Here is a 24401-nt window from a genome sequence, read left to right on the forward strand (position 1 = left end):
GGCCTACTAGGCCCAAAACGGGGCACGGGAGAGGGCAGCGTTCCCCCCCCCTCCATGGCCGATGTTTGCTCCCAGGAGGCTGCAGGGAGGCCTACTAGGCCCAAAACGGGGCACGGGAGGGGGCAGCGCCCCCCCCCCCATGGGCAATTTTTGCTCCCAGGAGGCTGCAGGGAGGCCTACTAGGCCCAAAATGGGGCACAGGAGTGGGCAGCCTCCCCCAAGGCTGATTTTTGCTCCCAGGAGGATGCAGGAGGCCTACTAGGCCGAAAATGGGGCTTGGGTGAGGGCAGCGCCCCCCTCCATGGCTGATGTTTGCTCCCAGGAGGCTGCAGGGAGGCCTACTAGGCCCAAAACGGGGCACGGGAGGGGGCAGCGCCCCCCCCCCCATGGGCAATTTTTGCTCCCAGGAGGCTGCAGGGAGGCCTACTAGGCCCAAAATGGGGCACAGGAGTGGGCAGCCTCCCCCAAGGCTGATTTTTGCTCCCAGGAGGATGCAGGAGGCCTACTAGGCCGAAAATGGGGCTTGGGTGAGGGCAGCGCCCCCCTCCATGGCTGATGTTTGCTCCCAGGAGGCTGCAGGGAGGCCTACTAGGCCCAAAACGGGGCACGGGAGAGGGCAGTGCCCCCCCCCCGCTCCAGACCCCGTTATTGCTCCAAAACGGGGAGTGGGGAAGTCATGCACAAGGGGTCATGCACACATGCGCAAGGGGCAGGGCGCACAGGTGTGGTGTCACGCCCGCATTGCATTATGGGCGTGGGGCGGGTGCTGTCACGCGCATGCACGCCTTCGGCACATGACAACAAAAAGGTTAGCCATCACTGCTGTAACGGGTGGGTTACTTTGATGAAACTTTAGGCCTCTGGATACCAGGTAGGTGTTTATTGTTTTCAGGTAGGACAAGAGGCTCTTCAAAGCTTGCAAAAGAGGAGGCCAGGTTCCCCTAAAATTCCAGAGCGCAGATAAAGGACAAACGACATGGGGTGAAAATATAATCCCACCGGCCAGGCTGCCTCCGTTTTAGGGGTTCCAGAATTCTTCAGCCGTCTGAAATTCATTCTAGGCCAGGGTGTTCGTCGCTTGCTTTTCCTGGCTGCAGTCTGTTTCAGCCGTAGACGCTGTTCCTCCCCCTCCTTCAGATGCCGTCATTTTGGGGTGGTTATTTCTCTGGTTGCATATGCCATGCAAAAGGATGCCTTGAAAGCGAATTTTTTAGGGGAAAAAGAAAGGGGGGGGGGTTGGAAGGAGGGAGGTAGAAAGAAGGAAAGAAGGTGAGTAGGAAGAAAAGATGGGAAAGGAGAGAAGGAAGGAAGGAGATAGAATAAAAGATAGAATGGAGGGAGGAGGAGGAGGTAGAGAAAAGGAACGAAGATGGATAGGAAAAAAAGATGGGAGGAAAGAAAGAAAGAAAGAAAGAAAGAAAGAAAGAAAGAAAGAAAGAAAGAAAGAAAAAAAGAAAAAATGAAGAAAGAAAGAAAGAAAGAAAGAAAGAAGAAAGAAAGGAGGGAGGGAGGGAGGGAGGGGTGTGGAAGCAAGGAAGGTTGTGGATAGAATAAAAGATGGTGATGGAGGGAGGAGGAGGGAAGGAAAGGAGGTGGATAAAGAGAAAGAAGTGAGGGAGGGAAGAAAGAAGGAAGGTGAATAGAGAGAAGGAAAGAAGGTAGATAAAGAGGGAGGGAGGAAGATGAATAGAAAAAAAATGATGGGAGAGGAGGAGAGAAAAGAAAGTAGACAAAGAAAGAAGGAAGAGGGAGGGAGGGAAGGACAGAAGATTGATAGGAAGAAAGATGGGAGAGAGGAGAAGAGAAAAAAAAGAAAGCAGACAAAGAGAAAGAAGGGAGAGGGAGGGAGAAAAGTAGGTGGATAGAGAGAAAGAAAGAAGGTGGATAGGGAGGGAGGAAGATGGATAGAAAAATGATGGGACAGGAGGAGAGAAAAGAAATAGACAAAGAAAGAAGGAAGAGGGAGGGAAGGATGGAGGGAAGGAAGGAAGATGGATAGGAAAAAAGATGGGAGAGAGGAGGAGAGAGAAAAAGAAAGCAGACAAAGAGAAAGAGAAGGAAGGGAGAGGGAGGGAGGGAGGAAAGAAGGTGGATAAAGAGGGAGGGAGAGAGGAAGGAAGGAAGGAAGGAAATATACAAACATATTAGCTGTTTCCAACCTCTTTTTTTTCTCTCTGAGAAGCAAAACACACCAGACTACATCGAGAGAGAAGGCAAATCTCCTTACCGGCTGCCACGGACACGTTTAAGGACTCCACCCCAAATTCCAAATCTCTTCCTGGAGAGATAGTCAGCATCCTGTGGCACAGCATCTGTGTCTCCGGAGTCAAGCCATAACCTTCATTTCCTGCACGCATATGTCCAAAGGGGGGGGGGGGGGAATAGCCATTTAAATCTAGAGTTTCAAACCAGGGGTTTATTTATTTAGTTTTATAATAGCAGATTATTTTATTATTTTTTCCCTTCTACAACTCCTTACAGTCATTACATCAACATTGTTGCGTCATCATACCTGTACATGTATATAATATTTCGCTTCTATATTTACACACTTTATACACAGTTCTATATATATTTATATATATTGTTTTTTTGGCTTAATTTTGTTCCCGTTTTGCAGCCATTTGTACCTATTGTTCCAAGATTTCGGGTTTGTATTTTATCTGTTCTCCTGTAATTTCTTGCACCTATTTACAAATTTTTGTCCAATATTTTTGGGTTTCCGGGCAGGTCCACCATATGTGATAATAAGTCCCTTGTACTTTTTTACACTTCCAGCAGTTCGGCTTTATTTAGTTTTAGCATGGAGACCTTTCTTCGGTTGGGAAGAGCCGAGGTGGTGCAGTGGTTAGGGTGCAGTACTGCAGGCCACTTCAGCTGACTGCTATCTGCAGTTCAGCGGTTCTAATCTCACCGGCTCAGGGTTGACTCAGCCTTCCATCCTTCCGAGGTGGGTGAAATGAGGACCCAGACTGTGGGGGCAATATGCTGACTCTGTAAACCGCTTAGAGAGGGCTGAAAGCCCTATGAAGCGGTATATAAGTCTAACTGCTATTGCTATTGCTATTCTGCTTGAGAGCCAGTGGGATGGAGTCCCGCCAATGTGGGACAGAGAGATCCAGGCTCGGGCCTCTGGGCTGCTCCTTCCTTCTCAAACCCACGTCCGTTGTGGGGCAGTGGGGGAAGGTCGGGCAAGGGGAGGCGAGACTCGCATTCGAGGCTCCCTTCAGCCACAGAAGTTCGCCGGATGCCTTTGAGCCAGTCGGGTTTCTACAGGTCTACAGGTATACGCAGTCCTCGACTTACGACATTCATTCAGTGACCATTCAAAGTTACGTTGGTACATTCCCTCTCTCTCGATTCCTCCCCCTCCCCCTTTTTTTAGGCAGGTGACATGACTAGGTGTTAGACAGGAAAGAACGAAAAAGTTTCTCAATAAAGGGTGATACCATTAAAAGCTAAAATAAGGGATAGAAATAAGGGAAATATTAATGTAAAGAATAGGATAGGATAGGAATAGTATAGAATAGAATAGAATAGAATAGAATAGAATAGAATAATAGAGTTGGAAGGGACCTTGGAGGTCTTCTAGTCCAACCCCCTGCCTAGGCAAGAAATCCTACACCATTTCAAACAAATGGCTTTCCAACATCTTCTTAAAGACTTCCAGTGTTGGGGCATTCACAACTTCTGGAGGCAACTTCTGTTCCACTGGTTAATTGTTCTAACTGTCAGGAAATTTCTTATTTCTAGGTTGCTTCTCTCCTTGATTAGTTTCCACCCATTGCTTCTTGTCCTGCCCTCAGTTGCTTTGGAGAATAATCTGACTCCCTCTTCTTTGTGGCAGCCCCTCAGATACTGGAATATACTGCTATTATGTCTAACCTGGTCCTTCTTTCTATTAAACTAGACATACCCAGTTCCTGCAACCGTTCTCCATATGTTTTAGTCTCCAGTCCCCTAATCCTCTTTCTTGCTCTTCTCTGCACTCTTTCTAGAGTCTCCACATCTTTTCTACATCGTGGCGACCAAAACTGAATGCAAATATTCCAGATGTGGCCTTCCCAAGACCTTATAAAGTGGCATTAACATTTCGTATACATTTTTATCTTATAAAAAGAAAGTAATGATGAGAAAATGTGGAATAATTGAATAAGGATAGATTGCAACCTAATATAAATAGGCATTGTTATTACAAATATGTAAGTTGACTGAATGTAATAATTAGGTTGAATCTGATTAGTTTCATTTGGATTGGAATGTAGGGCGCTTAATGTGCCACACTGTTCATGCACTGATTTGACATTTTCATAAACAAAATAACAATCTTTTTTTTAAAAAAAAAAAAGTTACATCGGTACTGAAACCATTGGCTTAGTGAATGTTTTTCTCATGACTCTTGCAGCAGACTTCATGGTTACATGATCGAAATTCGGCCACTTGGCCACCGACTCATGCTTATGACGGTCACAGTGTCCCGGGATCGTGCGATCCCCTTTTTGAGACCTTCCGACAAGCAAAATCAACGGGGAAGCCAGATTCGCTTAACGACCGTGTTACTACCGGTAACTTTACCAACCGTAATGATTCGCTTAACAATTATTGCGGAAAGAACGGTTGTAAAATGGGTCAAAACTCACTGAACAGGGGGCTTCCTGGGGGTGTGGCCTGTTGCCGAGGAGGGCTCCACCGAGCTCCTCAGAGATCTGGTCTGTATATCTAAATAACATCATAGATAGCACCCCTTTTTGGCTAAGAAAGGGGCAGGGAGGGTAGCTCCGTAGACTAGGGTCTATTCGTAAGCCACAGCCTTTTTCTTTTTTTGGCTGTGGAAGAGATTAGATCCAGCCGAAGCGGAGCTTTTATCTCCGGCCAGTTCTTCTCAGCTGCCTTTTTTTTTTGGCAGCCCCAGACAGGCTAGCCCCCCCCAGGACAAAACAAAGTTTTTTTTCAAGCTAGATTTGATACGGGAGGGTACCACCCCTGTGAGATTTATGCTTTTATTACTATCTTAAATACCAGCACCATTCGTCTTAAAGACTTCTTTGTTTAAATAGACTTCAAAATGGCGATTTCTCTCCGTGGATGATTACTGGATGTACTTAGCCGGGCTTATCTTCCTGCAGACCGCTCCTTAACAAAATAAACTCTTTTTCTTTGGAAATAGAGGGGAGCGAAGCGCTGCTTACTTGTTTATTTATTATGGCACCCAGATCAAAGAAGCGTCTTGCTACAAATGTGTCTAAAGAATTTAAAGAATCTTTTTTGGAAATACAGCCTTTGTCTCCTACGCCCTCTACTGGAGAAGTTTTAACACAGGAATATCTCTTTAAAATCTTTGATGCCTTTAAGCAAGAACTTAAGGAATTTGTATTGCAACTTTATGATGATCTAAAATCTAAAGTTAATCAAATGAAGGCGAATACGTTTGCAGCCGTGTCTGCCCTGTCGGATTACTCTGCTGAAATAGAGAACAAATTGGAAAGTCTGGAGAAGGCTAATTTTGATTTGACTACCAATATTCAAATTTTACAAGAAAAAATTAGAAATAACGAAGAACAGCTTATGATGCTAAATTTTGATAGGAAGGCATTTTCAATAAGAGTCAGAGGATTCCGTGAAAAGGAGCAAGAGAATTTGAAACAGACCTTTGCTGAAGCCTTCAGCCATGCGCTGGGAAGCCCGGGACTTAACTTTGATTGGCAGATTCGGAAAATCTATCGCCAGAACTCATTGATAGCGGAACAGCGACAGCTCCCGAGGGATATAATTATACATTTCTCTACAAAAGAATCTAGAAACGCGATTGTGCAAAAGTTTCATAATAATAGTCTCCGAGTTGAGGACCAGGACGTGATTGTCTTCAAAAATATACCTTCCCAGATGTTGAAAGCAAGAAGGGACTACACCTTTTTAACTAAAGAGCTTAGGAGTCAACAGATTCGATACAGATGGGAGGCCCCTGCCGGCATCACGGTTACATTTGAGAATCAAAGATTTCGTCTTAACTCTGTTTCAGAGGCTCAAGATTTCTATTGTAGGATTCTGAAGGCGGGACTTCCTGATGCGCTTGGAAGAGAGGAGAGACAAGCGGAAGGAGAAAGCAAACGGCTGGCCATGCGGCTGCAAGATGGAGGGGGTAGCCCCTCCTCCCTCGGAGAAGCAGAAGAACGCAGATCGAGAATTTAGATACTTCAAAAGACTTCCTAAAGTTGAGGACTGAATGGGGGTTTGAGACCTCTCTCCGGTAGAAAAAGTGGACTAATTTTTATCAGAAGGGAAAGCTGGGTGAAACTACTTTGAGCTAGATTTTAAAGTAACGTTAGCATAAATTTGATAGTGGTTAAAAGAATGCGGAATGATTTATGTTGTTTAAACTTTGTTAGATGGGACTATTTTAAAATAGAAGGTTAACTGACTCCTGCTGAAAGTATTATTTGAATATGATCCATGCTATTTAACTTTTATTTGAAGGGAAAGTTGGTTGTAATAGTTTTGAGTTACATTTCAAATAAACGCTAGTATAAATTTGATAGTGGTAAATATTAGACAAGCAAGAGATGAGGGTAAAATGCATGTGGAATGAACTACGTTATTTGAGGTAAATACCAGACAAGCAAGGGAAGAGGGCAAAATTTATGTTGTTTAAAGCTTATTAGAATAGGAAGCCGCTTGGGATTATCTTAAGATAACTGTAAAAAGAATGCGGAATGATTTATGTTGTTTAAACTTTGTTAGAAGCGACTACCTTAAAATAGAAGGTTAACTGACTCTTGCTGAAAGTATTATTGGAATATGTGGAATGATTTATGCTACAAATCGCTCTGAGTTATATTTTAAACAAATGGTAGTATAAATTTGATAGTGGTAAATATCAGACAAGTGGGGGATGAGGGTAAAATACATGTGGAATGAACTAAGTTATTTAAATTCTATTAGAAGGGGAAGTCGGTTGGAATTATCTTAAGATAGAAATTGATTCCTGTGTAAAGTAATATCTGATCTACGCTGCTTAACTTTACTAAGAAGGGGAAATCTGGTTAGATTATTTTGAATTACTGTTTGAAAAAGGGGTAAAGAAAGATCATTTACGTTGTTTAAATTTTACTAGAAGGGAAAGTTTGATTACTTGTCTGTAAAGTTATATTTGAATATATGGCATGAACCACGTTGCTTAAATCTTATTGGAAGGGATCATGAGGTTTAGGAAGGGAACGGGAGAGCCTACAGAAGGTCGGGGTAAATAGCAAAGAAGTAAGAGATGAGAATAAAATATAGATAGAATGATTTATACTATTTAAGCATAGATAAAGATGGGGGGCTGAGATCAACACAAAGAGTGGTTTCTTTTTTTCTTTTTTCTCTTTTCTCTTTTCTTTTTTTTCCTTTTTTTTTTTTTTTCTTTCTCTGCTTTTCTTTTTTTTTTTGATATATTACTTTTATTTTTTAATCCATATGTATACAAGATATTTTAGATAGAAGGTAGTGCCAGGTGTGGGCCCTGGGAAGTCGGGAGGATTAGGGATGGGGATTGTGGGGGGTGGGGTGGGGGGGTATTAATATAGTTTTAATAAGAACAAGAATGTATTTATATACGGTGGTTCTTTTTATTATTATTATTATTATTATTTTCCTTGGTTCACTTTACTTTTATCAGATCAAACAACACTCGAATAAAGGAATACACCAAGGAGGGAGGTAGAGGGAAAGAAGAGGGAGGAGTAAGGAAGGAGTAAGGGGAATGTAAGGAGGGTGTGTGGGGAGTAAGGGGAGAAGGAAGGCTTGAGGGGAAAGGGAAGTAGGAGGGGAGTGTTAGAGGGAGAAAGGAAAGTTGGAGGGGGTAGATGGGGTGTATGGAGGATGCAAGGGTTAGGTGGGGTTGTGAATGATGAGTTGTGTTTCCTTTTTATTTGTTCGTTTTATTCCCTTTTTCTTTTTTTTTCTTTTCTTATAGTAAATACCCTGTATATAAATGATTGCAAATGGAATGTGAAAATTGAATAAAATATTTTATACAGAAAAAAAAAACTCACTGAACAGGTGTCTCACTTAGCAACAGAAATTTCAGGCTCAACTGCGGTCGTAAGTGAAGGACCACAACTCCCTCATTTCTCCCTCTTTTTTTTTTTTTTAATAAAAAAGCGTCTTTTTCAGGCATTCTTTTGCATGCCATGTGCAACCAGACAAATAATCATCACATACGTCCTCAACTTACGACCGGTTGCTCAGCAACTGTTCAACCCGCCCACTAATTACAAGCCGGTTTTGAAGTTCTCCTATTGGTCTCCCTCCCTCTCATGGTGGCTTGGCTCAATTTTGGATAGCAATAGCAATAGCAGTTAGACTTATATACCGCTTCATAGGGCTTTCAGCCCTCTCTAAGCGGTTTACAGAGTCAGCATATTGCCCCCAACAATCCGGGTCCTCATTTCACCCACCTCGGAAGGATGGAAGGCTGAGTCAACCTTGAGCCGGTGAGATTAGAACCGCTGAACTGCAGATAACAGTCAGCTGAAGTGGCTGCAGTACTTCACCCCAACCACTGCGCCACCTCGGCTCTTGGATGCTTGGCAACTCGGGGTGCTGAGGTGGCCTGAGAGAGGGGGGGGGGGACTAGCCCCAAAAAGCACACCCATAAATGTCTGTGGATGCGAGTGGACTTGAACCCAAGTCTCCCCACTTCTGGCCCAACATATTCACCACTAAAGACACTTTTGAAATGACAGTCTTCTGGAATCAGAACAGAACATAATGTTGGAACGATCTCCCCGTGGAGATTCGTACCCTCACCACCGTCCAGACCTTCCGCACAGCCCTTAAGACCTGGCTATCCCGTCAGGCCTGGGGACAAAGATAATCGCCCCCACCCGAATGATGAATGAATGTTGCTCATTATTTTATTCTATGTTTTGTCTGTGTTATTGTTTGTATACCCCTCCCTTGATTTTATGTAAGCCGCCCTGAGTCCCCTCAGGGAAAAGGGCGTCCTATAAGTGTTAAAAAATAAAAAAAATAAAAAATAAAAAAATAAAAAAAAAATAATGAGAGTTTGAAGGGACCTTGGAGGTCTTCTAGTCCAACCCCCAGCTCAGGTAGAAGACTGTATATCGTTTCAGACAAAGTGGCTGTCCAATCTCTTTTTAAAACCTCCAGGGTTGGAGCACCCACAACCTCTGGAGGCAAGTTGTTCCACTGGTTAATAATTATTCTCACTTCCAGGAAGTTTCTCCTACGTTGCTTCTCTCCCTGATTAGTTTCCTTTCATTGCTTCTTGTCCTTGCCTTCGGGTGCTTTGGAGAATAGCTTGAACCCCCCCTCCCTCTTCTTTGGGGCAGCCCCTGTGTCAGGCAGGCCTCACTCAAAAGCCAAGAAAGAACCACCACCACCCCAAACTCCATTTCATTAGAGAAAATGGACTTTTACTGGACAGGAAATGAAAACAGAGAAAGTGAAGCAAGATCTGAAGCAAAGAACTTGTGAACTTGTACATATCAAACGTTTTACCCAAATCCCTCCCCCTTTCCCCCAGTTACCCCAAGCCAACTGGGAGTTGAAGTCCACAAGTCTTAAAGTTGCCAAGTTTGGGAACCACTGCCCCAAGCCAATGTCCAATCTTCAGCTCCCAAAGGTGTCGTGTGGGGCGCATCTTCAAGTGGCCTCATCCAGTTGGTATGCAGAGACAGTTGACCAAACTCAAACACGAGCCATCAGCATGCACAGAAGATGGTGAGAACAATTAGCAATTTTGGCAATTTAATAAATTTGTATGCCGCCCAATCCCGTAGGACTCTGGGCGGCTTACAGAAACGAAAATAAAAGTTAAATTAAAGAAGAGATACAATTTAAAAAGAAGAGATACAATTTAAAAAAAAACACACCAAAAATTCCATTTAAGTGGGGCTGGATATTAATCAACAGCCCCAGGCTTGCCGGAACAGCCAGGTTTTCGTGGCTTTCCGGAAGGCCGCGAGAGTGGGAAGGGTCCGGATCTCTGCGGGTAGATCGTTCCACAGGGCTGGAGCAGCTACAGAGAAGGCTCTCCCCCGGGGGGCCACCAGCCGGCATTGTCCGGTCGACGGCACCCGGAGAAGGCCCAACCTGTGAGATCTTATCGGCCGTTGGGAGGTATGTGGCAGGAGGCGGTCTCTCAGATATCCAGGTCCTAAGCCATGTAGGGCTTTAAAAGTAATGACTAGCACCTTGAAGCGCATTTGGAGACCAATAGGAAGCCAGTGCAGCTCGCGGAGGATGGGTGTAACATGGGTGTATCTAGGTACACCCGATATCGCTCGCGCGGCTGCATTCTGACCAACAAAACTCCCTTCTTGAGATATCTCCACCTGCACTATTCCCCTCCCAAATACCATGAGCCCCCACCCTCCCCATTACTATGGCAGCCGATAGCAAGCATCCAAGGTAAGAGGCTGACACCCTGAGCTATTGGAAGACTGCTATCTTGTCTCCCCTAGTCCTTCTTTTCATTAAACTAGACATACCTAGTTCCTACAACTGTTCTTCGTATGTTTTAGCCTCCAGTCCCCTAATCCTCTTTGTTGCTCTTCTTTGCACTCTTTCCAGAGTCTCCACGTCTTTTTTTTCAACCAAACTCCTGGTTTATTCTGGATCTACTCCAGCGTTTCACAGCCTTACCCACTTTAAAATGGCATGGACTTCAACTCCCAGAATCCCCCAGCCAGCATGGGAGTGGCTGCCTGCGGATTTCTGGGAGTTAAATCCACACACCTTCAAACAACTGAGGCTAGAAAAAACTGGCCTCACAAAACGGCTTCCCCTTGGAGATGGCTGTGAGAATCATTTTAAATGATGCTATTTATATAAGGTGTTCTGGCTCACCAGCAGCCAGTGGAGCTGGCAGCAGAGCCGGACAGAGAGGAGGGTGGGAAGGAGCATGGGCCAGTCCTGGAGGCTGGGGAAGGCTCGGACGAGGGCTCTGGGTCGGAGGCAGAGACGGGGCCGAGGCCGTCTGGCAGTGATCAGGTGCCTATGGAGATAGACAGCAGTGAGGCAGAGGAACAGCTGGAGCCTGTTCCCCGTGTGCGCATGCGCAGAGCTGCCAGAAGACAAGAACAGCTAAGAAATCAGGATGGCCTTGGGAATAAAGTCACAGGTGGACGGTGAATGGCCCCTCCCATAGGGAATAAAAGTAGCAAAAGGGGAGGGGGCTTTTGCAGGAAACAATTCATTTGTTCGTTCGTTTCAGGAGTGTGAAGATCTGTCCGTGAATCTCAGAGACTCTGTGCCCAGTCTTTCTTTGCACAGCACTGCGTTTGGAAAATATTTACATGGCAGCTTTCCAAGCCAGATAAGGTCTGTGGTCATAAATTCCACCTTTGAAAGACTGTTTGCCAGGCCTTTGCTGAATGTGAATGAGAGGAATTCACGTTCGTTTCATAAAAGGGGTTTTGTCGGGACCAGGGGTCTGCTTCGTGCTCTTTGGGGAAGCCTAAGTCAGAACATAAAATATATGAAAGAATTGCAGAGGTTTTTTTCCCCCACACATCTGGCCCCAGAATGCCGAACCATCCTGGCAGACGCTGAAGCCAGGAATTCTCTTCCTTTCCTCGATCACTTCGGCAGAGTTACTAGGCCAACATGACAAGTGAAAGTTTAATTAGAGCTTTCGACTGATTAGCAATTAAACTACCACCCAGCGAAACGAGAGCAGATGCTCCAGTTCAGACCTCTGCCTTCGGCTCTCAGCTCGGAGGAAGAATTGGTTTTAAGAATTAGATGACTAAAAGATGCAGGTAGAAAAGATGTTGAAAAAGAAAGTGCTAAATTAAGGGCGTCAAACTCAAGGCTGTGATCCGGCCCGCAGGGTACTTAGATCTGGGCCGCGGGGCCCCCCTGGAAACGGCAAAGGACCGGCCCGTGGTGCTTCTGCCAGAGAAAACAGGCTTCCAAGCTCCATTTTCAGCTGCCATGGCCTCCTGCAACCCTCTGCCAGCGAAATCCACAGGTACAATATAGGTGGCACCTTGCTCAATAGTAGCAACTGTGAAAGGGATCTTGAAGTCCTAGCGGACAAACATTTAAATAGGAGCCAGCCGTGTGCAGCAGCTGCCCAAAAAGCCAACACAGTTCTAGGCTGCATAAACAGAGGGAGACAATCAAGATCACGTGAAGGGTTAATACCACTTTATAAGGCCTTGGTAAGGCCACACTTGGAATACGGCATCCAGTTTTGGTTACCATGATGTAGAAAAGATGCGGAGACTCTAGAAAGAGTGCAGAGAAGAGCAACAAAGACGATTAGGGGACTAGAGGCTAAAACATACGAAGAACAGTTGTAGGAACTAGGTATGTCTAGTTTAATAGAAAGAAGGACTAGGGGAGACATGATAGCAGTCTTCCAATATCTCAGGGGCTGCCACAGAGAAGATTTGGGAGTCAAACTATTCTCCAAGGCACCTGAGGGTAGAACAAGAAGCAATGGGTGGAAACTAATCAAGGAGAGAAGCAACTTAGAACTGAGGAGGAATTTCCTGACAGTGAGAACAATTAATCAGTGGAACAGACGTTGCCTCCAGAAGTTGTGAATGCTCCAACACTGGAAGTCTTTAAGAAGATGTTGGATAGCCATTTGTCTGAAAGGGTATAGGGTTTCCTGCCTAGACAGGGGGTTGGACTAGAAGACCTCCAAGGTCCCTTCCAACTCTGCTATTGTATTGTATTGTAATACAATTGAACGGATCCAGAGGTATTTCACGAGAAGAGTTCTCCACTTCTCTGCTTGCAATAGAATCCCTTACGTCACCAGGCTCAAAATTTTGGGCTTGAACAACCTGGAACTACGCCGCCTGCAGTCAGACCTAAGCATAGTACACAAAATTGTCTGCTACAACCTCCTACCTGTCAATGACTTCTTCAGCTTCAGCCTCAATAATACGTGAGCACACAATGGATACAAACTCAAGGTTAACCGCTCCAAACTCGATTGCAGAAAATACGACTTCAGCAACAGAGTGGTCAACGCCTGGAATGCTCTACCTGACTCCCTTCTTACATCCTCAACCCCCCCCCCCACAGCTTCAACCTTAAAGCCGAGGTGGCGCAGTGGTTAGGGTGCAGTACTGCAGGCCACTTCAGCTGACTGTTATCTGCAGTTCAGCGGTTCTAATCTCACCGGCTCAGGGTTGACTCAGCCTTCCATCCTTCCGAGGTGGGTGAAATGAGGACCCAGACTGTGGGGGCGATATGCTGACTCTGTAAACCGCTTAGAGAGGGCTGAAAGCCCTATGAAGCGGTATATAAATCTAACTGCTATTGCTATTGCTATAAACTGTCTACCGGGGACCTCACCCCATTCCTAAGAGGTCCGTAAAGGGGGCGTGCATAAGCGCACCAGCGTGCCTTCCATCCCTGTCCTACTGTCCCCATTTATTTGTACTCATTTCCTTTGTTTATACTTATACCTGTTATCTTGTACATGTTCGACAAACCAAATAAAATAAAATAAATAAAAAGATAAAATAAACCTAATCACAAGAAAAGGGGAAATGGCATTTTTTATCCCCCTAAAGAGAATGACTCTAGAACAGTGTTTCTCAACCTTGGCCACTTGAAGATGTATGGACTTCAACTCCCAGAATTCCCCAGCCAGCGAATGCTGGCTGGGGAATTCTGGGAGTTGAAGTCCAGACATCTTCAAGTGGCCAAGGTTGAGAAACACTGCTCTAGAAACATTGATGGTAGTGTTGGAAGATCAACTTCTCGGCCCAGCCCACCTCACAGGGAGGTTGTCGCAGGGAAAACAGGAGCCAGGAGAATTAATATGTTTGCTGCTTTGAGTTGTATAGATAAGAAACGTAAGATAATAATAATATGAAGAAAAAGGAGAAGAGAAGGAGAGGTGAGGGAGGGAAGGCGAAGGAGGGAAGGAGGAGAGAAGGAAAAGGACAGAAGGAGATAAAATGAGGAGGAGACGAGAAGAGAGACGGAGGGGAGGAAGGGAGAAGAAGAGAAAGGGAGGAGCAGGTGAAGAAAGAAAGAAAGAAAGAAAGAAAGAAAGAAGAAAGAAAGGAGGAGAGGAGGGAGGGAGGAAAAAAAGAAGGATAAAGGAACGAGGAGAGAAGGGGAAGCAGAGAAACAAGAGAAAGGGGGAAGGAAAAGGACAGGAGGAGATAGAATGAGAAGGAAGGAAGGAAACAAGAAGAGAGAAGTATGGAAGGAAGGGAGAAGAAGAGAAAGGGAGAGGTAGAAACAAAGAGAAAAGGGAGGAAGGAAGGAGGGGGAGGAGAGGAGGGGGAAAGGAGAAAAAGAAGAAAAGCATAAAGGAACAAGGAGAGAAGGGGAAGGAGAGAAAGGAGAGAAACAGGAGAAAGGGGGAAGGAGAGAAGGAAAAGGACAGGAGGAGATAGAATGAGAAGGAAGGAGACAAGAATAGAGAAGAAGGAGGGAAGGATGGGAGAAGAGAAAGGGAGAGGTAGAAACAAAGAAAAAAAGGGAGGAAGGAAGGAGGGGGAGGAGAGGAGGGGGAAAGGAGAAAAAGAAGAAAAGCATAAAGGAACGGGGAGAGAAGGGGAAGGAGAGAAAGGAGAGGAACAGGAGAAAGGAGGGAAGGAGAGAGGGAGAGAAGTGAAAGGAAAGAGAGTGAAAAGAAAGAGGAGAGGGGAAGAGGAGAAAGAGAAGGAGTGAAGGAAAAGGAAGGAGAGAAAGAGAAGGAGAAGAGGAGGGTAAGAAGAGAAGAATTGAAACATATACCTCTACGCTGTTTCCCATTCATCCAGGATTCAGGGTCTAATTGGTGGCTCTTTTTAAGTTTCACCTTACAGTCTGACTACGATAAAAACACGATCGGATTCCTGATCCGTCTCACAACCTTCCTCCTAACCTGCTGGTATCAAATGCTTCAACGGGAACAACCTTTCCTTTGGCTTACTCCTGGAAAACAGCCTTCTCCAGATCCATCGGAACTGGCAAAAAAGAATTCCCCACACCAGAGGGGGTGGCAAGGGTGGTCTTCCCTTGTGTCCTATCCCCCCCCCCAAAAAAAGTCTACTCCATGGTGAAAAAAAACACCTACCGAGGAGCAGTATAGTGGGTCCAGTCCAGCGAAAGTTTGAGCAAGGGACTACTGGAATGTCTTCCGGAACCTTTCCATGGCCAACCGTCCCGAGAATTTCCCAGCCTTTTTCGGATTTTGTCTTGGAGGTTGGGCGGGGGGGGGGGGGGGAGAGAGTAGAAAAGTCACTCAAGTTTCAGACCTGTGCCACATTTTGCTTTCTATACACAAAGCTCAATTATTTTGTTTCCCGGAAGGAATAGGGGAAAAATTATCTTGGTTGGGTTTTTGGTTAAGTTGCTATGCATGCTGCCTTATTAAACAAAATAGCCATTAATCTAGGAAAACAATCAATGAATAGAAGAGAAGAGAAAATAGAATAGAGAAGAGGATAAAACAGAATAGAATAGAATAAAAGAGAAGAGAAAATAGAATAGAATAGAGAAGAGGATAGAATAGAACAGAAGAAAAGAGAAGAGACGAGAAAGAATGGAATGGAATAGAATGGAATGGAATAGAGAAGAGAAAATAGAATAGAATAGCGAAGAGGATAAAATAGAAGAGAAGAGAAGAGAAAATAGAATAGAATAGAGAAGAGAAGAGAAAATAGAATAGAGAAAAGAAGAGAAAACAGAAGAGAATAGAGAAGAGAAAATAGAATGGAATGGAATAGAGAAGAGAAAATAGAATAGAATAGAGAAGAAGATAAAATAGAAGAGAAGAAAGAATAGAATAGAATAGAATAGAATAGAATAGAATAGAATAGAATAGAATAGAATGTATGACTGGGGAAAAACTGAGATTTGGAGCCAGTTAAAAAACAAATCAAAGGGATTGGCACCGTGGTTTCTTGTCTATGTGTGTGTGGGGGGGGGAGAGAGACAAAAAGAAAAAGGGAGGGAGAAAGAGGGGGAGGGAGAAAGGGGTGAGAGAGAGAAATAGAGAGGGAGAGAGAGAGGAAGAAAGGGGGAAGAAAGAAAGAAAGAAAAAGAAAGAAAGAGGGGGGATGGAGAATGGGAGTGAAAGACAGAGATGAGTGAAAGAGAGGGAGAAAAAGAGAGGGAAAGAGGAGGAGAGAGAGATACACAAAGAAAGGGGCAGAAAAAGAGAGAGAGGGAGGGAGAAAGAGAGAGGAACAGAAAGAGAAAAAGGGAGGAAGAGAGAGGAAGAGGGGGAGACAAGAGAGATACAAAAAGAAAGGAAGAGAGAGAGGAAGGGAGAAAGTGAGAGAGAAAGAGGTGGGAAGAGAGATACAAAAAGAAAGGGACAGAGAAAAAGAAAAAGAGAGAGGAAGGGAGAAAGAGAGGAAGATACAGTGAGCAAGAGACATACAAAAAGGAGAGAGAGGGGAAGGAAGGAAGAGAGGGGGGGAAGGGAGATACAGAAAGAAAGGGACAGAGAAAGAGAGAGAGAGAGAGAGAGAGAGAGAGAGAGAGAGAGAGAGAGAGAGAGAGAGAGAGAGAGAGAGAGATTGCTTCCAATTGTTGCCCAATGCTGCCATCTTATGGCCATTTGTTGTATTAAAAGCAAGTGGTATTCAAGCAATACCTTTACTTATGGGCGCAATTGAGCCCCAACATTTTTGTTACTAAATGAAACATGTTAAGTGAAGGTTGGGGTTTTTTTGTTCCATTTTTTTGGGGGGGGGCACTGCCGATAAACAACTCAAACTGCTTGCGGTTGCGAGTTATTAGAGGGCGGGAAGGTTTTTACCTTTAGAAGTTCTGGAACATCATCGGCGCTAAATACATCAAAAACTTCCATGACGCCCGAGCTGGCTTTGCTAACAACCGGCGTCAGGGAGCAGCTGCAAATAGAAAAGCTACAGTTTAGAAAAAGACCCTTCAAAAAGGATAACAAAACTGCACCACTACCGTATTTTTCTGAGTATAAGATGCTCCGAAGTATAAGACGCACCTAGCTTTTGGGGAGGAAAACAAGGGGAGAAAATTTGCCTCTGCCTCCCAGCAATTTGCCTCCTTTGCAAATTGTGCCCCGTTTTGTGCCTGTTCCGGGTGGTGTGCATCGGAATGGGCGGAAAATGGGGCGCACGGAGGCCAAAAATAAAATGGGGAGGCTGAAAATGGGGCGCACGGAGGAGCCAATAGGCAGTGGCAATCCCTGCAGCCTGAAACAGCTGATGGTCGGGAGACTGATCCAACCGATCATCAGCTGCTTGTGCTAATCAGGTTGGTTAATCTGGTTGGTTACGGGTTCAGTGAGAGAAATGGGAGACCTCACAGCAGCTGCAAGGCATGTGAGCCACATTACACACACACAGAGAGACACACACCAAATTGTTTGATTGCATTCTTCTTTCCAGTAGTAGATTATTACTGGAGATGGAGGCTCCTCTGCTGACTCTCAGAGGTAGTTATACTCCCAAACTGGCTTACGATCGTCAATAGTGCCCACCCATCAAGGTCGCAGGTCATAAAACAGGTCGGTCATGGGACAAATCCAATTTTGCAACCTTTTTAGCAGTGGGTCACTGTTGTGGCCCAGCAGGAGCTGTTGAGCTGCAAACAGACTCCGATAGCGAGGGGCCCTATGAGTCGGCTCTAGAAGATGTGGAGGACCCTGGACAGGGACCAGAGAGGCTGGTTGGCCACTAGGAAGCGCCTAAGGCATGGAGCAGTGGTGAAAGCCAAAGGGAGTGTGCCCATGACGTTAGGCCTTGGAGCAGTGGGGAGGAGATAAGGGAGTCGGTCCCAGACGCCAGGCAATTCGGGCAGATAAATGCCGAGAGCAACTACACAGATACAGAAGATAATTGGACCCAGGTGGTTGTAATTAGGCTCCTCCCAAGAGAGTATATAAGGAGAGACTTTGGGAGGAGGCTGTTTGCAGGATTCAACTGATATACCAACGCTGGAGAAGCTCTTGGGTATATTTCTTATCTTGGAAGTCTGGATTGCTGCCAAAGTCTTGTCAATGTGTTAATTTACTGTGAATAAATTGCCTAGCAGTAATCTTTGTGTCGGAGTGCCTCGGCGTACGGAGGGGGGGATCAGAACAGGTCACTAAGTGAACAAGGAGGTCACGAAGCAAGCCACTGTGGCCGTTGACCGCATCTGTGGGTTTGCTATGGGGACGCATTTGGCTGAAAACAGGAAGCAAATGTGAGTTTTTGGCACAGCCGTCGTAAAAACGTGACTATGAGATACTGCAAATAGTTATAAATGCAACTTCAAATCCAGGTTGTAAGTAGCCCCCCTCGCCCTCACACACTCCCAGGTAGGTCTGCCAGAACTTCAAACGGCCACTAAAATGGCTGATCCTAAGTTGAGGACTAGTGGCATTTGAAGGGCCATCGCCAGATAATGAAGTCAGCCCGAACTCTGGAGCCCTCAGAAGACAAAGCGAGGACAGAAATTCTATGCGGGGATCTTTATCCATCCCGTTATTTATGTATTTACTATTATTTTATTACTTTTGTAAAGTTTTCGAATTCAGCCCAGTCTGACACAGCTCGCACAGATTGTCATGGTGTTAGGAACATTATTTCACGTTACACAAACCTCATGATTTTTCTCAGCGCACCGAAAACAAGGGATCTTAGAAGAGGAAAGAAATACATTTTCGGGTTCCACCACAAAACCGCGTTCGACTAAAGCGCGCTCGACGAAACCGCGTAACTGACGTTATCACAGCGCGACGAAAAAAGCACGCTGTGAGCGCTAAACCTAAAATTAACCCCTAAACCTAAACCTAACCCCCCGAAACCTAACCCTAAACCTAACCCTAAACCTAACCCTTAACCTAACCCTAAACCTAACCCTTAACCTAACGCTAAACCTAACGCTAACCCTTAACCTCACCCTAAACCTAACCCTAACCCTTAACCTAACCCTAACCCTTACCTTAACGTGAATTGGCTTGCTTTAAAAGCGCTTTTTAAAGCGCCCTTTTTTCTCCGCGGTCGCTGTTGTCGCGCTGCTGATGACGTCAGCGACGCGGTTTAATCAGGCGCGCTTTAGTGGACCGCGGTTTTGTCGTGCCACGCATTTTCGGGCATGTAAAACAGAGCTTTGAGAAGGGAATGCAGAACACACATTTCCACTTGCAAGGAAGGTTATTTTGCAGAATCCACTTGTTACTTTACTAGGCTAAGCTTGGCAATTCGCCTAGAAGTTTTATCTACGAAGTCGGCACGTTAGGTTGCAATGGAGCTTCTCTCAACAGCAGTAGGACAAAAGCTGAATTAGGTTGCGCTCTGTGTATGCTCTAATCCAGTGTTTCTCAACCTTGGCAACTTGAAGATGTCCGGACTTCAACTCCCAGAATTCCCCAGCCAGCATTCGCTTGAAGTCCGGACATCTTCAAGTTGCCAAGGTTGAGAAACACTGCTCTTATCCTTCAGGGGTCCTTTCATTTTTATAGGTAAGGAAAGGAGACGAACATCCCTAACACGCCTTCTTCCTCCTATTTTTCCCCACAACAACCACCCTGTGAGGTGAATTGGACTGAGAGAGAATGACTAGCCGAAGTCAGCTTTCATGCCTAAGGCAGGACTAGAACTCACCGTCTCCTCGTGATTGGCCTGAAGTTACCTAGCTGGCTTTCATACGCATGGCGAGACTAGAATTCACCATCGCCTGGTGATTGGCCCAAAGTCACCCAGCTGGCTTTCATGCCTAAGGCAAGACTAGAATTCACCATCGCCTAGTGATTGGCCCAAAGTCACCCAGCTGGCTTTCATGGCTAAGGCGGGACTAGAACTCACAGTCTCCTGGTGATTGGCCCAAAGTCACCCAGCTGGCTTTCATGCCTAAGGCGGGACTAGAACTCACAGTCTCCTGGTGATTGACCCAAGGTCACCCAGCTGGCTTTCATGGCTAAGGCGGGACTAGAACTCACAGTCTCCTGGTGATTGGCGCAAAGTCATCCAGCTGGCTTTCATAGTTAAGGCGGGACTAGAACTTACAGTCTTCTAGTGATTGGTTCAAAGTCACTCAGTTGGCTTTTATGCCTAAGGCAAGACTAGAACTCACCATCTCCTAGAGATTGGCTCAAAGTCACCCAGCTAGCTTTCATAGCTGAGATGGGGTTAGAACTCACCAGCTCATGGTGATTGGCCCAAAGTCACCCAGCTGGCTTTCGTGGCTAAAGCAGGACTAGAACTCACAATCTCCTAGTGATTGGCCCAAAGTCACCCAGCTGGCTTTCGTGGCTAAAGCAGGACTAGAACTCACAATCTCCTAGTAATTGGCCCAAAGTCACCCAGCTGGCTTTCATGGCTAAAGCAGGACTAGAACTCACAGTCTCCTAGTGATTGGCTCAAAGTCACCCAGCTGGCTTTCATGACTAAGGCAAAACTAAAATTCACCATCTTCTAGTGATTGGCCTAAAGTCTCCTAGCTGGGTTTCATGGCTAAGATGGGACTAGAGCTCACAATCTCCTGATTTCCAGGCCAGCATCTTAACCACTTCACTGAACTGATTCTCTTTCGTTCAACCTTTTGTTGAATATTGTTCAACCAATATTGCTTTTCCCAGCCCGAAAAAGACCATCTCACCTGTTCCTTTCACTCGTCACAATCCCGTCAACCCCAAGGAAGTGCGCCGTCCGCAGGACCGCCCCCAAATTCATGGGATCGTGTATCCCCTCCAAAACCAGCCAGATGCACTGCAACCCCTTGCCAACCGGGGCTTGGTGGAGTGGCCCTTCCTGCCATGCCAGGGGGCGAAGAGGGGAGGCTTCCAAGCACACCCCCTGATGGACGCCCCCTTTACAAAGGGCATCCAAGACCTTCCTGTGAACCCTCTTCACCGGGATCCCATGTTCCTCAGCGTACTGGGCAAATTTTTCTGCCCCAGGAGACGTCCTGCCTTGGCTCGCTTTGAGGAAGAGCTGGAAAAATGTTCGCTTGGATCGCCCGAGGGCCAACGAGCAGGGGGCTGTCCCGAACAAGATTTCCGCGCCTTTATTCCTTTCTGGGAGATGGAGACTTCTCTGCGTCGTTTTATGCTTGGAGACAAAATCGTCATTTCTCAGGTTCTGGAATTCTTCCTTAGTGGTGGACGGCACAGCTTTGGTGCGGAATTTTGGGAAGGGTTTATTCTGAACAACATCAGCCTGGCGCTCATTTTTCCCACGGGGACGCGCCGTGGAGCTCAACTGGTGAGTTTCCTCAAGTTTCGACGTTTCCGAGGAATGACCAGGCGGCAAAGCTGCGATATCTTCGTGGCTGACTTCCTTAAGAGGCTGATCTTCCAACAGTGGCGGTTTCTTCCACGCGGAGAAGTAGCGGATATTCTTAAAAGGAGTGGCGAGGCAAATGACATAGGGCAACTTGGCCGCTTTCCGGAAGGCGGCGTGAAAGGCGTGGAGAGGGTCCATTCTACTCCTACTTCTTCATGGGTAAACCTTAAGAAACGAAGGGGAGTATTATATGCGATGCTACAGGATAATTCTGCTGTTTTGCAATGTGATCTCAACTCATTGTCAGAATATGAATGTTCATAGACTGGAATAGACATGGGAATACGTCAGCCAATGGGGACTGTTTGGAAACTGAAACATAGCATTTGTTTGTATAAGAGACAGTTTGGAGTCTGGCTGTGGCTTAGACTTGCTGATCTGTATTTAAGAGCTGGTTTGGCCTCTGTAACGTTGCAGCTTCTGTACAATAGATACCATATTTTTCAGAGTATAAGACACAACTTTTTCTCCCCAAAAAGAGGGTGAAAATCTGGGTGTCTTATACACTGAATACAGCGTTTTTGGCCTCCAGAACCCCCCCCCCTCCTTTTTGCAAAAATGGACATGCAGAAGGTTTGGGAGGCTTGCAAAGTGCTCCTGGGGGCTGGGGAGAGCAAAAATGAGCAAAAAATGGGCTGTATTTGCTCATTTTTGTCCCTCCCAACCCCCTGGAGCACTCTAAAAGCCTCCAAAAGCTCTGCATACCACCACCAGCACCACCACCTTTTTATTTTGCAAAAAACGAGGCGTGCAGAGGGTTTGGGAGGCATGCAGAGTGCAAAAACTTTTTTTTTTTAAATTATCTCTTCACAATCACGGTGCGTCTTATATACCAGTGCGTCTTATACTCCAAAAAATATGGTAGGCCTCTGTATCTCTCTACTCTGTAATGACTTGCTTCTATGAATATTGTTTCTGATTCTGTATGCTGACTTCTGCTGTATGGTATTGTATATAAAGAAGTTTCTTATGTAATTGAATCCTGCAGAAGTTCATTTACTTGTGTCGGATGTGCTGCCCAAACTCTTGACAGTCATCTATTTGGCAACTTCAAATTTTGATTAATAAATGCTCTGTCTTACATATTGGTTAAGGTTAAGGTTTATTTAATTTGTATGCCGCCCTATTCTCCGAGAGTCTCAGGGCGGCTAACAACCTGGGGGGAAGGGGGGGTACAAAATAAAAATAAAAAGACAAACAATTTAAAAATACGGCAACATTCATACCTCGGATGGGGCTGGAAGATTCAACAGCCCCAGGCCTGCCGGAACAGCCAGGTCTTAGTAGCTTTGCGGAAAGCCGGAAGGGTGGTAAGGGTCAGGATCTTGACGGGGAGATCGTTCCAGAGGGCCGGAGCAGCCACAGAAAAGGCCCTCCCCCGGGGAGTTGCCAGCCGACATTGGCCGGCAGATGGAATTTGGAGGAGACGTAATAAACGTATCGTTTGGTAAATGTAATTGGAATGTCAAGTGTAAGCTAAGTCCGTGATGGTGAACCTATGAGATGCGTGGCACAGATTGCACACGGAGCCGTATTTGCCGGCATGACAGCCCTCAGATCTGGTGTGCACCAGCTGTTTTCTGGCCTTCCAGAGGGGCAGGAGAGGCGATTTTCGCCCTCCTTAGGATTCAGGAGAGCTTCCGGAGACTGGGGAGGGGAAAAATCCCCCGCTTGCGCAGGTGGGTGGGGAACACAAGTGCAATAGCGCACATACGCACAATTTTGTCACGCCTTTAGAAAAAGGTTAGCCATGACTGGGTTAGAGAATAGAAGCAAAGATTAAGGAATCATTAAGGAAAGATGACCAACGAAATAGACAAGACTTAAGGATAGTTAAAGCATATGCAATGTTAAAGTGTGGCAAGATGTGATAAAAATGTAATAAATATATTTATGTAACTATAACATCTGCACAGTGCGCAGGTTAGTATATGTTGCTAATTTCTAGTTAAAGTTATAAAGTGTGTATAAATGTGTGTATATAAAAAGGGAAGAAAAACAAAAAAAAATAACTTGCATGTACATATGAGGTATACTGATACCGAAGTGTTGCAAAGATGAAAATTGTGATACAAAACAAAGAAAATTACTCAACAAAAATTCATTTTTTAAAAAGGGGAAGGAAGATGTGAAAAAGGCAGGCATGCATGCACACAAATACACACACACACACAATCCTCCCCCACATCCTGGCCAACAGAAAACCCTTAAGCCAAAATATTTTCCCTATTAAATTGCCATCGCTTCCCCATTACATGAGGACATCAGCTCAAACGTTTGTGCATACAAAGCATAGCCAAGAGTGCCAAAGCCTATGCTTCCCAGCCTATGGGGATGGTGTATCCTGGAGTCTGAACCATATAGAGGGCGTCAGGCTGCATGGGCTTCAGTCATAGGGAAAAGTTTCAAGAGGCACCCAAAAGGGTTTGGGGGAAGGAAGAATGAAATAGGGTTTATAGCAGCATTTTTCGATCACGGCCCCTTTAAGACGCATGGACTTCAACTCCCAGAATGCCAAGCCGGCATAGACTCTATGACCGACAATACTGCCCTATGCACATTTTTTCTGGCATTTTCCCCCTTTTTTTCTTTTGCGAAGTCCTATATATGCGTTCACCGTTTACCTGCTCCTTTTTCCAATCCAGAAATTCAGGGGGTTCGGCGCCACGTGGGTTGAATTAACTTCCGGGTTCAGGAAGGAACGCTCCTCCTGATCATAGAGTTCTCTCGCAGAGATCATAGAGCGGCGGCCGGAAGGTAGGACTTTGTTCTTTGGTGCCCTCTGTTGGCGGGGGATTAAGCCGTCTGGATGCTCAACCGGCTGGGTCTTTCTTTGTAGAAACCTTGATTGAGTGGCTGTGGATGATGGGGACCGTAGTGGTAGCCGTGGAAACGTAGTCGGTTGGGTGGAAAGGCTAGGTCGAGAGAGAATTTTGTGGGTGACTTTTGTCCATGACTGTGGAAAGGTAGTCATGGTACTCCTTGACCTACAACTACAATTGAGCCCAAAATTTCTGTTAATAAGCCAGACGGTTCTTAAGCGAGTTTTGTCCCACTTTACGACCTTTCTTGCCACAGTTATGAAGTGAATCACTGCAGTGGTTAAGAGACTGGACAGTCACTTGTCTGAAATAGTACAGGTTCTCCTGCTTGAGCAGGGGGCTAGACTAG

The 24401-nt window shown here is 45.6% G+C and overlaps 1 protein-coding gene across 2 annotated transcripts; it reads right to left on the reverse strand.

Moving 5' to 3' along the window:
* Window positions 1–372: 372 nt before the first annotated feature.
* On the reverse strand, window positions 373–23960 carry MRM1 (mitochondrial rRNA methyltransferase 1). Of its 2 annotated transcripts, XM_032217141.1 has the most exons (6): window positions 23855–23960; window positions 20545–21395; window positions 16739–16832; window positions 15047–15167; window positions 2228–2347; window positions 373–1194 (listed from the first exon to the last, which is right to left on the reverse strand). In XM_032217141.1, the coding sequence occupies exons 2-6, from the start codon at window positions 21366–21368 to the stop codon at window positions 1058–1060; spliced, it is 1296 nt and encodes a 431-aa protein (XP_032073032.1). In that variant the 5' UTR covers window positions 21369–21395; window positions 23855–23960; the 3' UTR covers window positions 373–1057. The 2 variants fall into 2 exon arrangements, with proteins under 2 accessions (XP_032073032.1, XP_032073034.1); XM_032217143.1 differs by lacking the exon at window positions 2228–2347.
* Between the last annotated feature and the right edge of the window lie 441 nt (window positions 23961–24401).

This window comes from Thamnophis elegans, chromosome 4, assembly GCF_009769535.1.
Source record: "Thamnophis elegans isolate rThaEle1 chromosome 4, rThaEle1.pri, whole genome shotgun sequence".
Classification (NCBI taxonomy): Eukaryota; Metazoa; Chordata; class Lepidosauria; order Squamata; family Colubridae; genus Thamnophis; species Thamnophis elegans.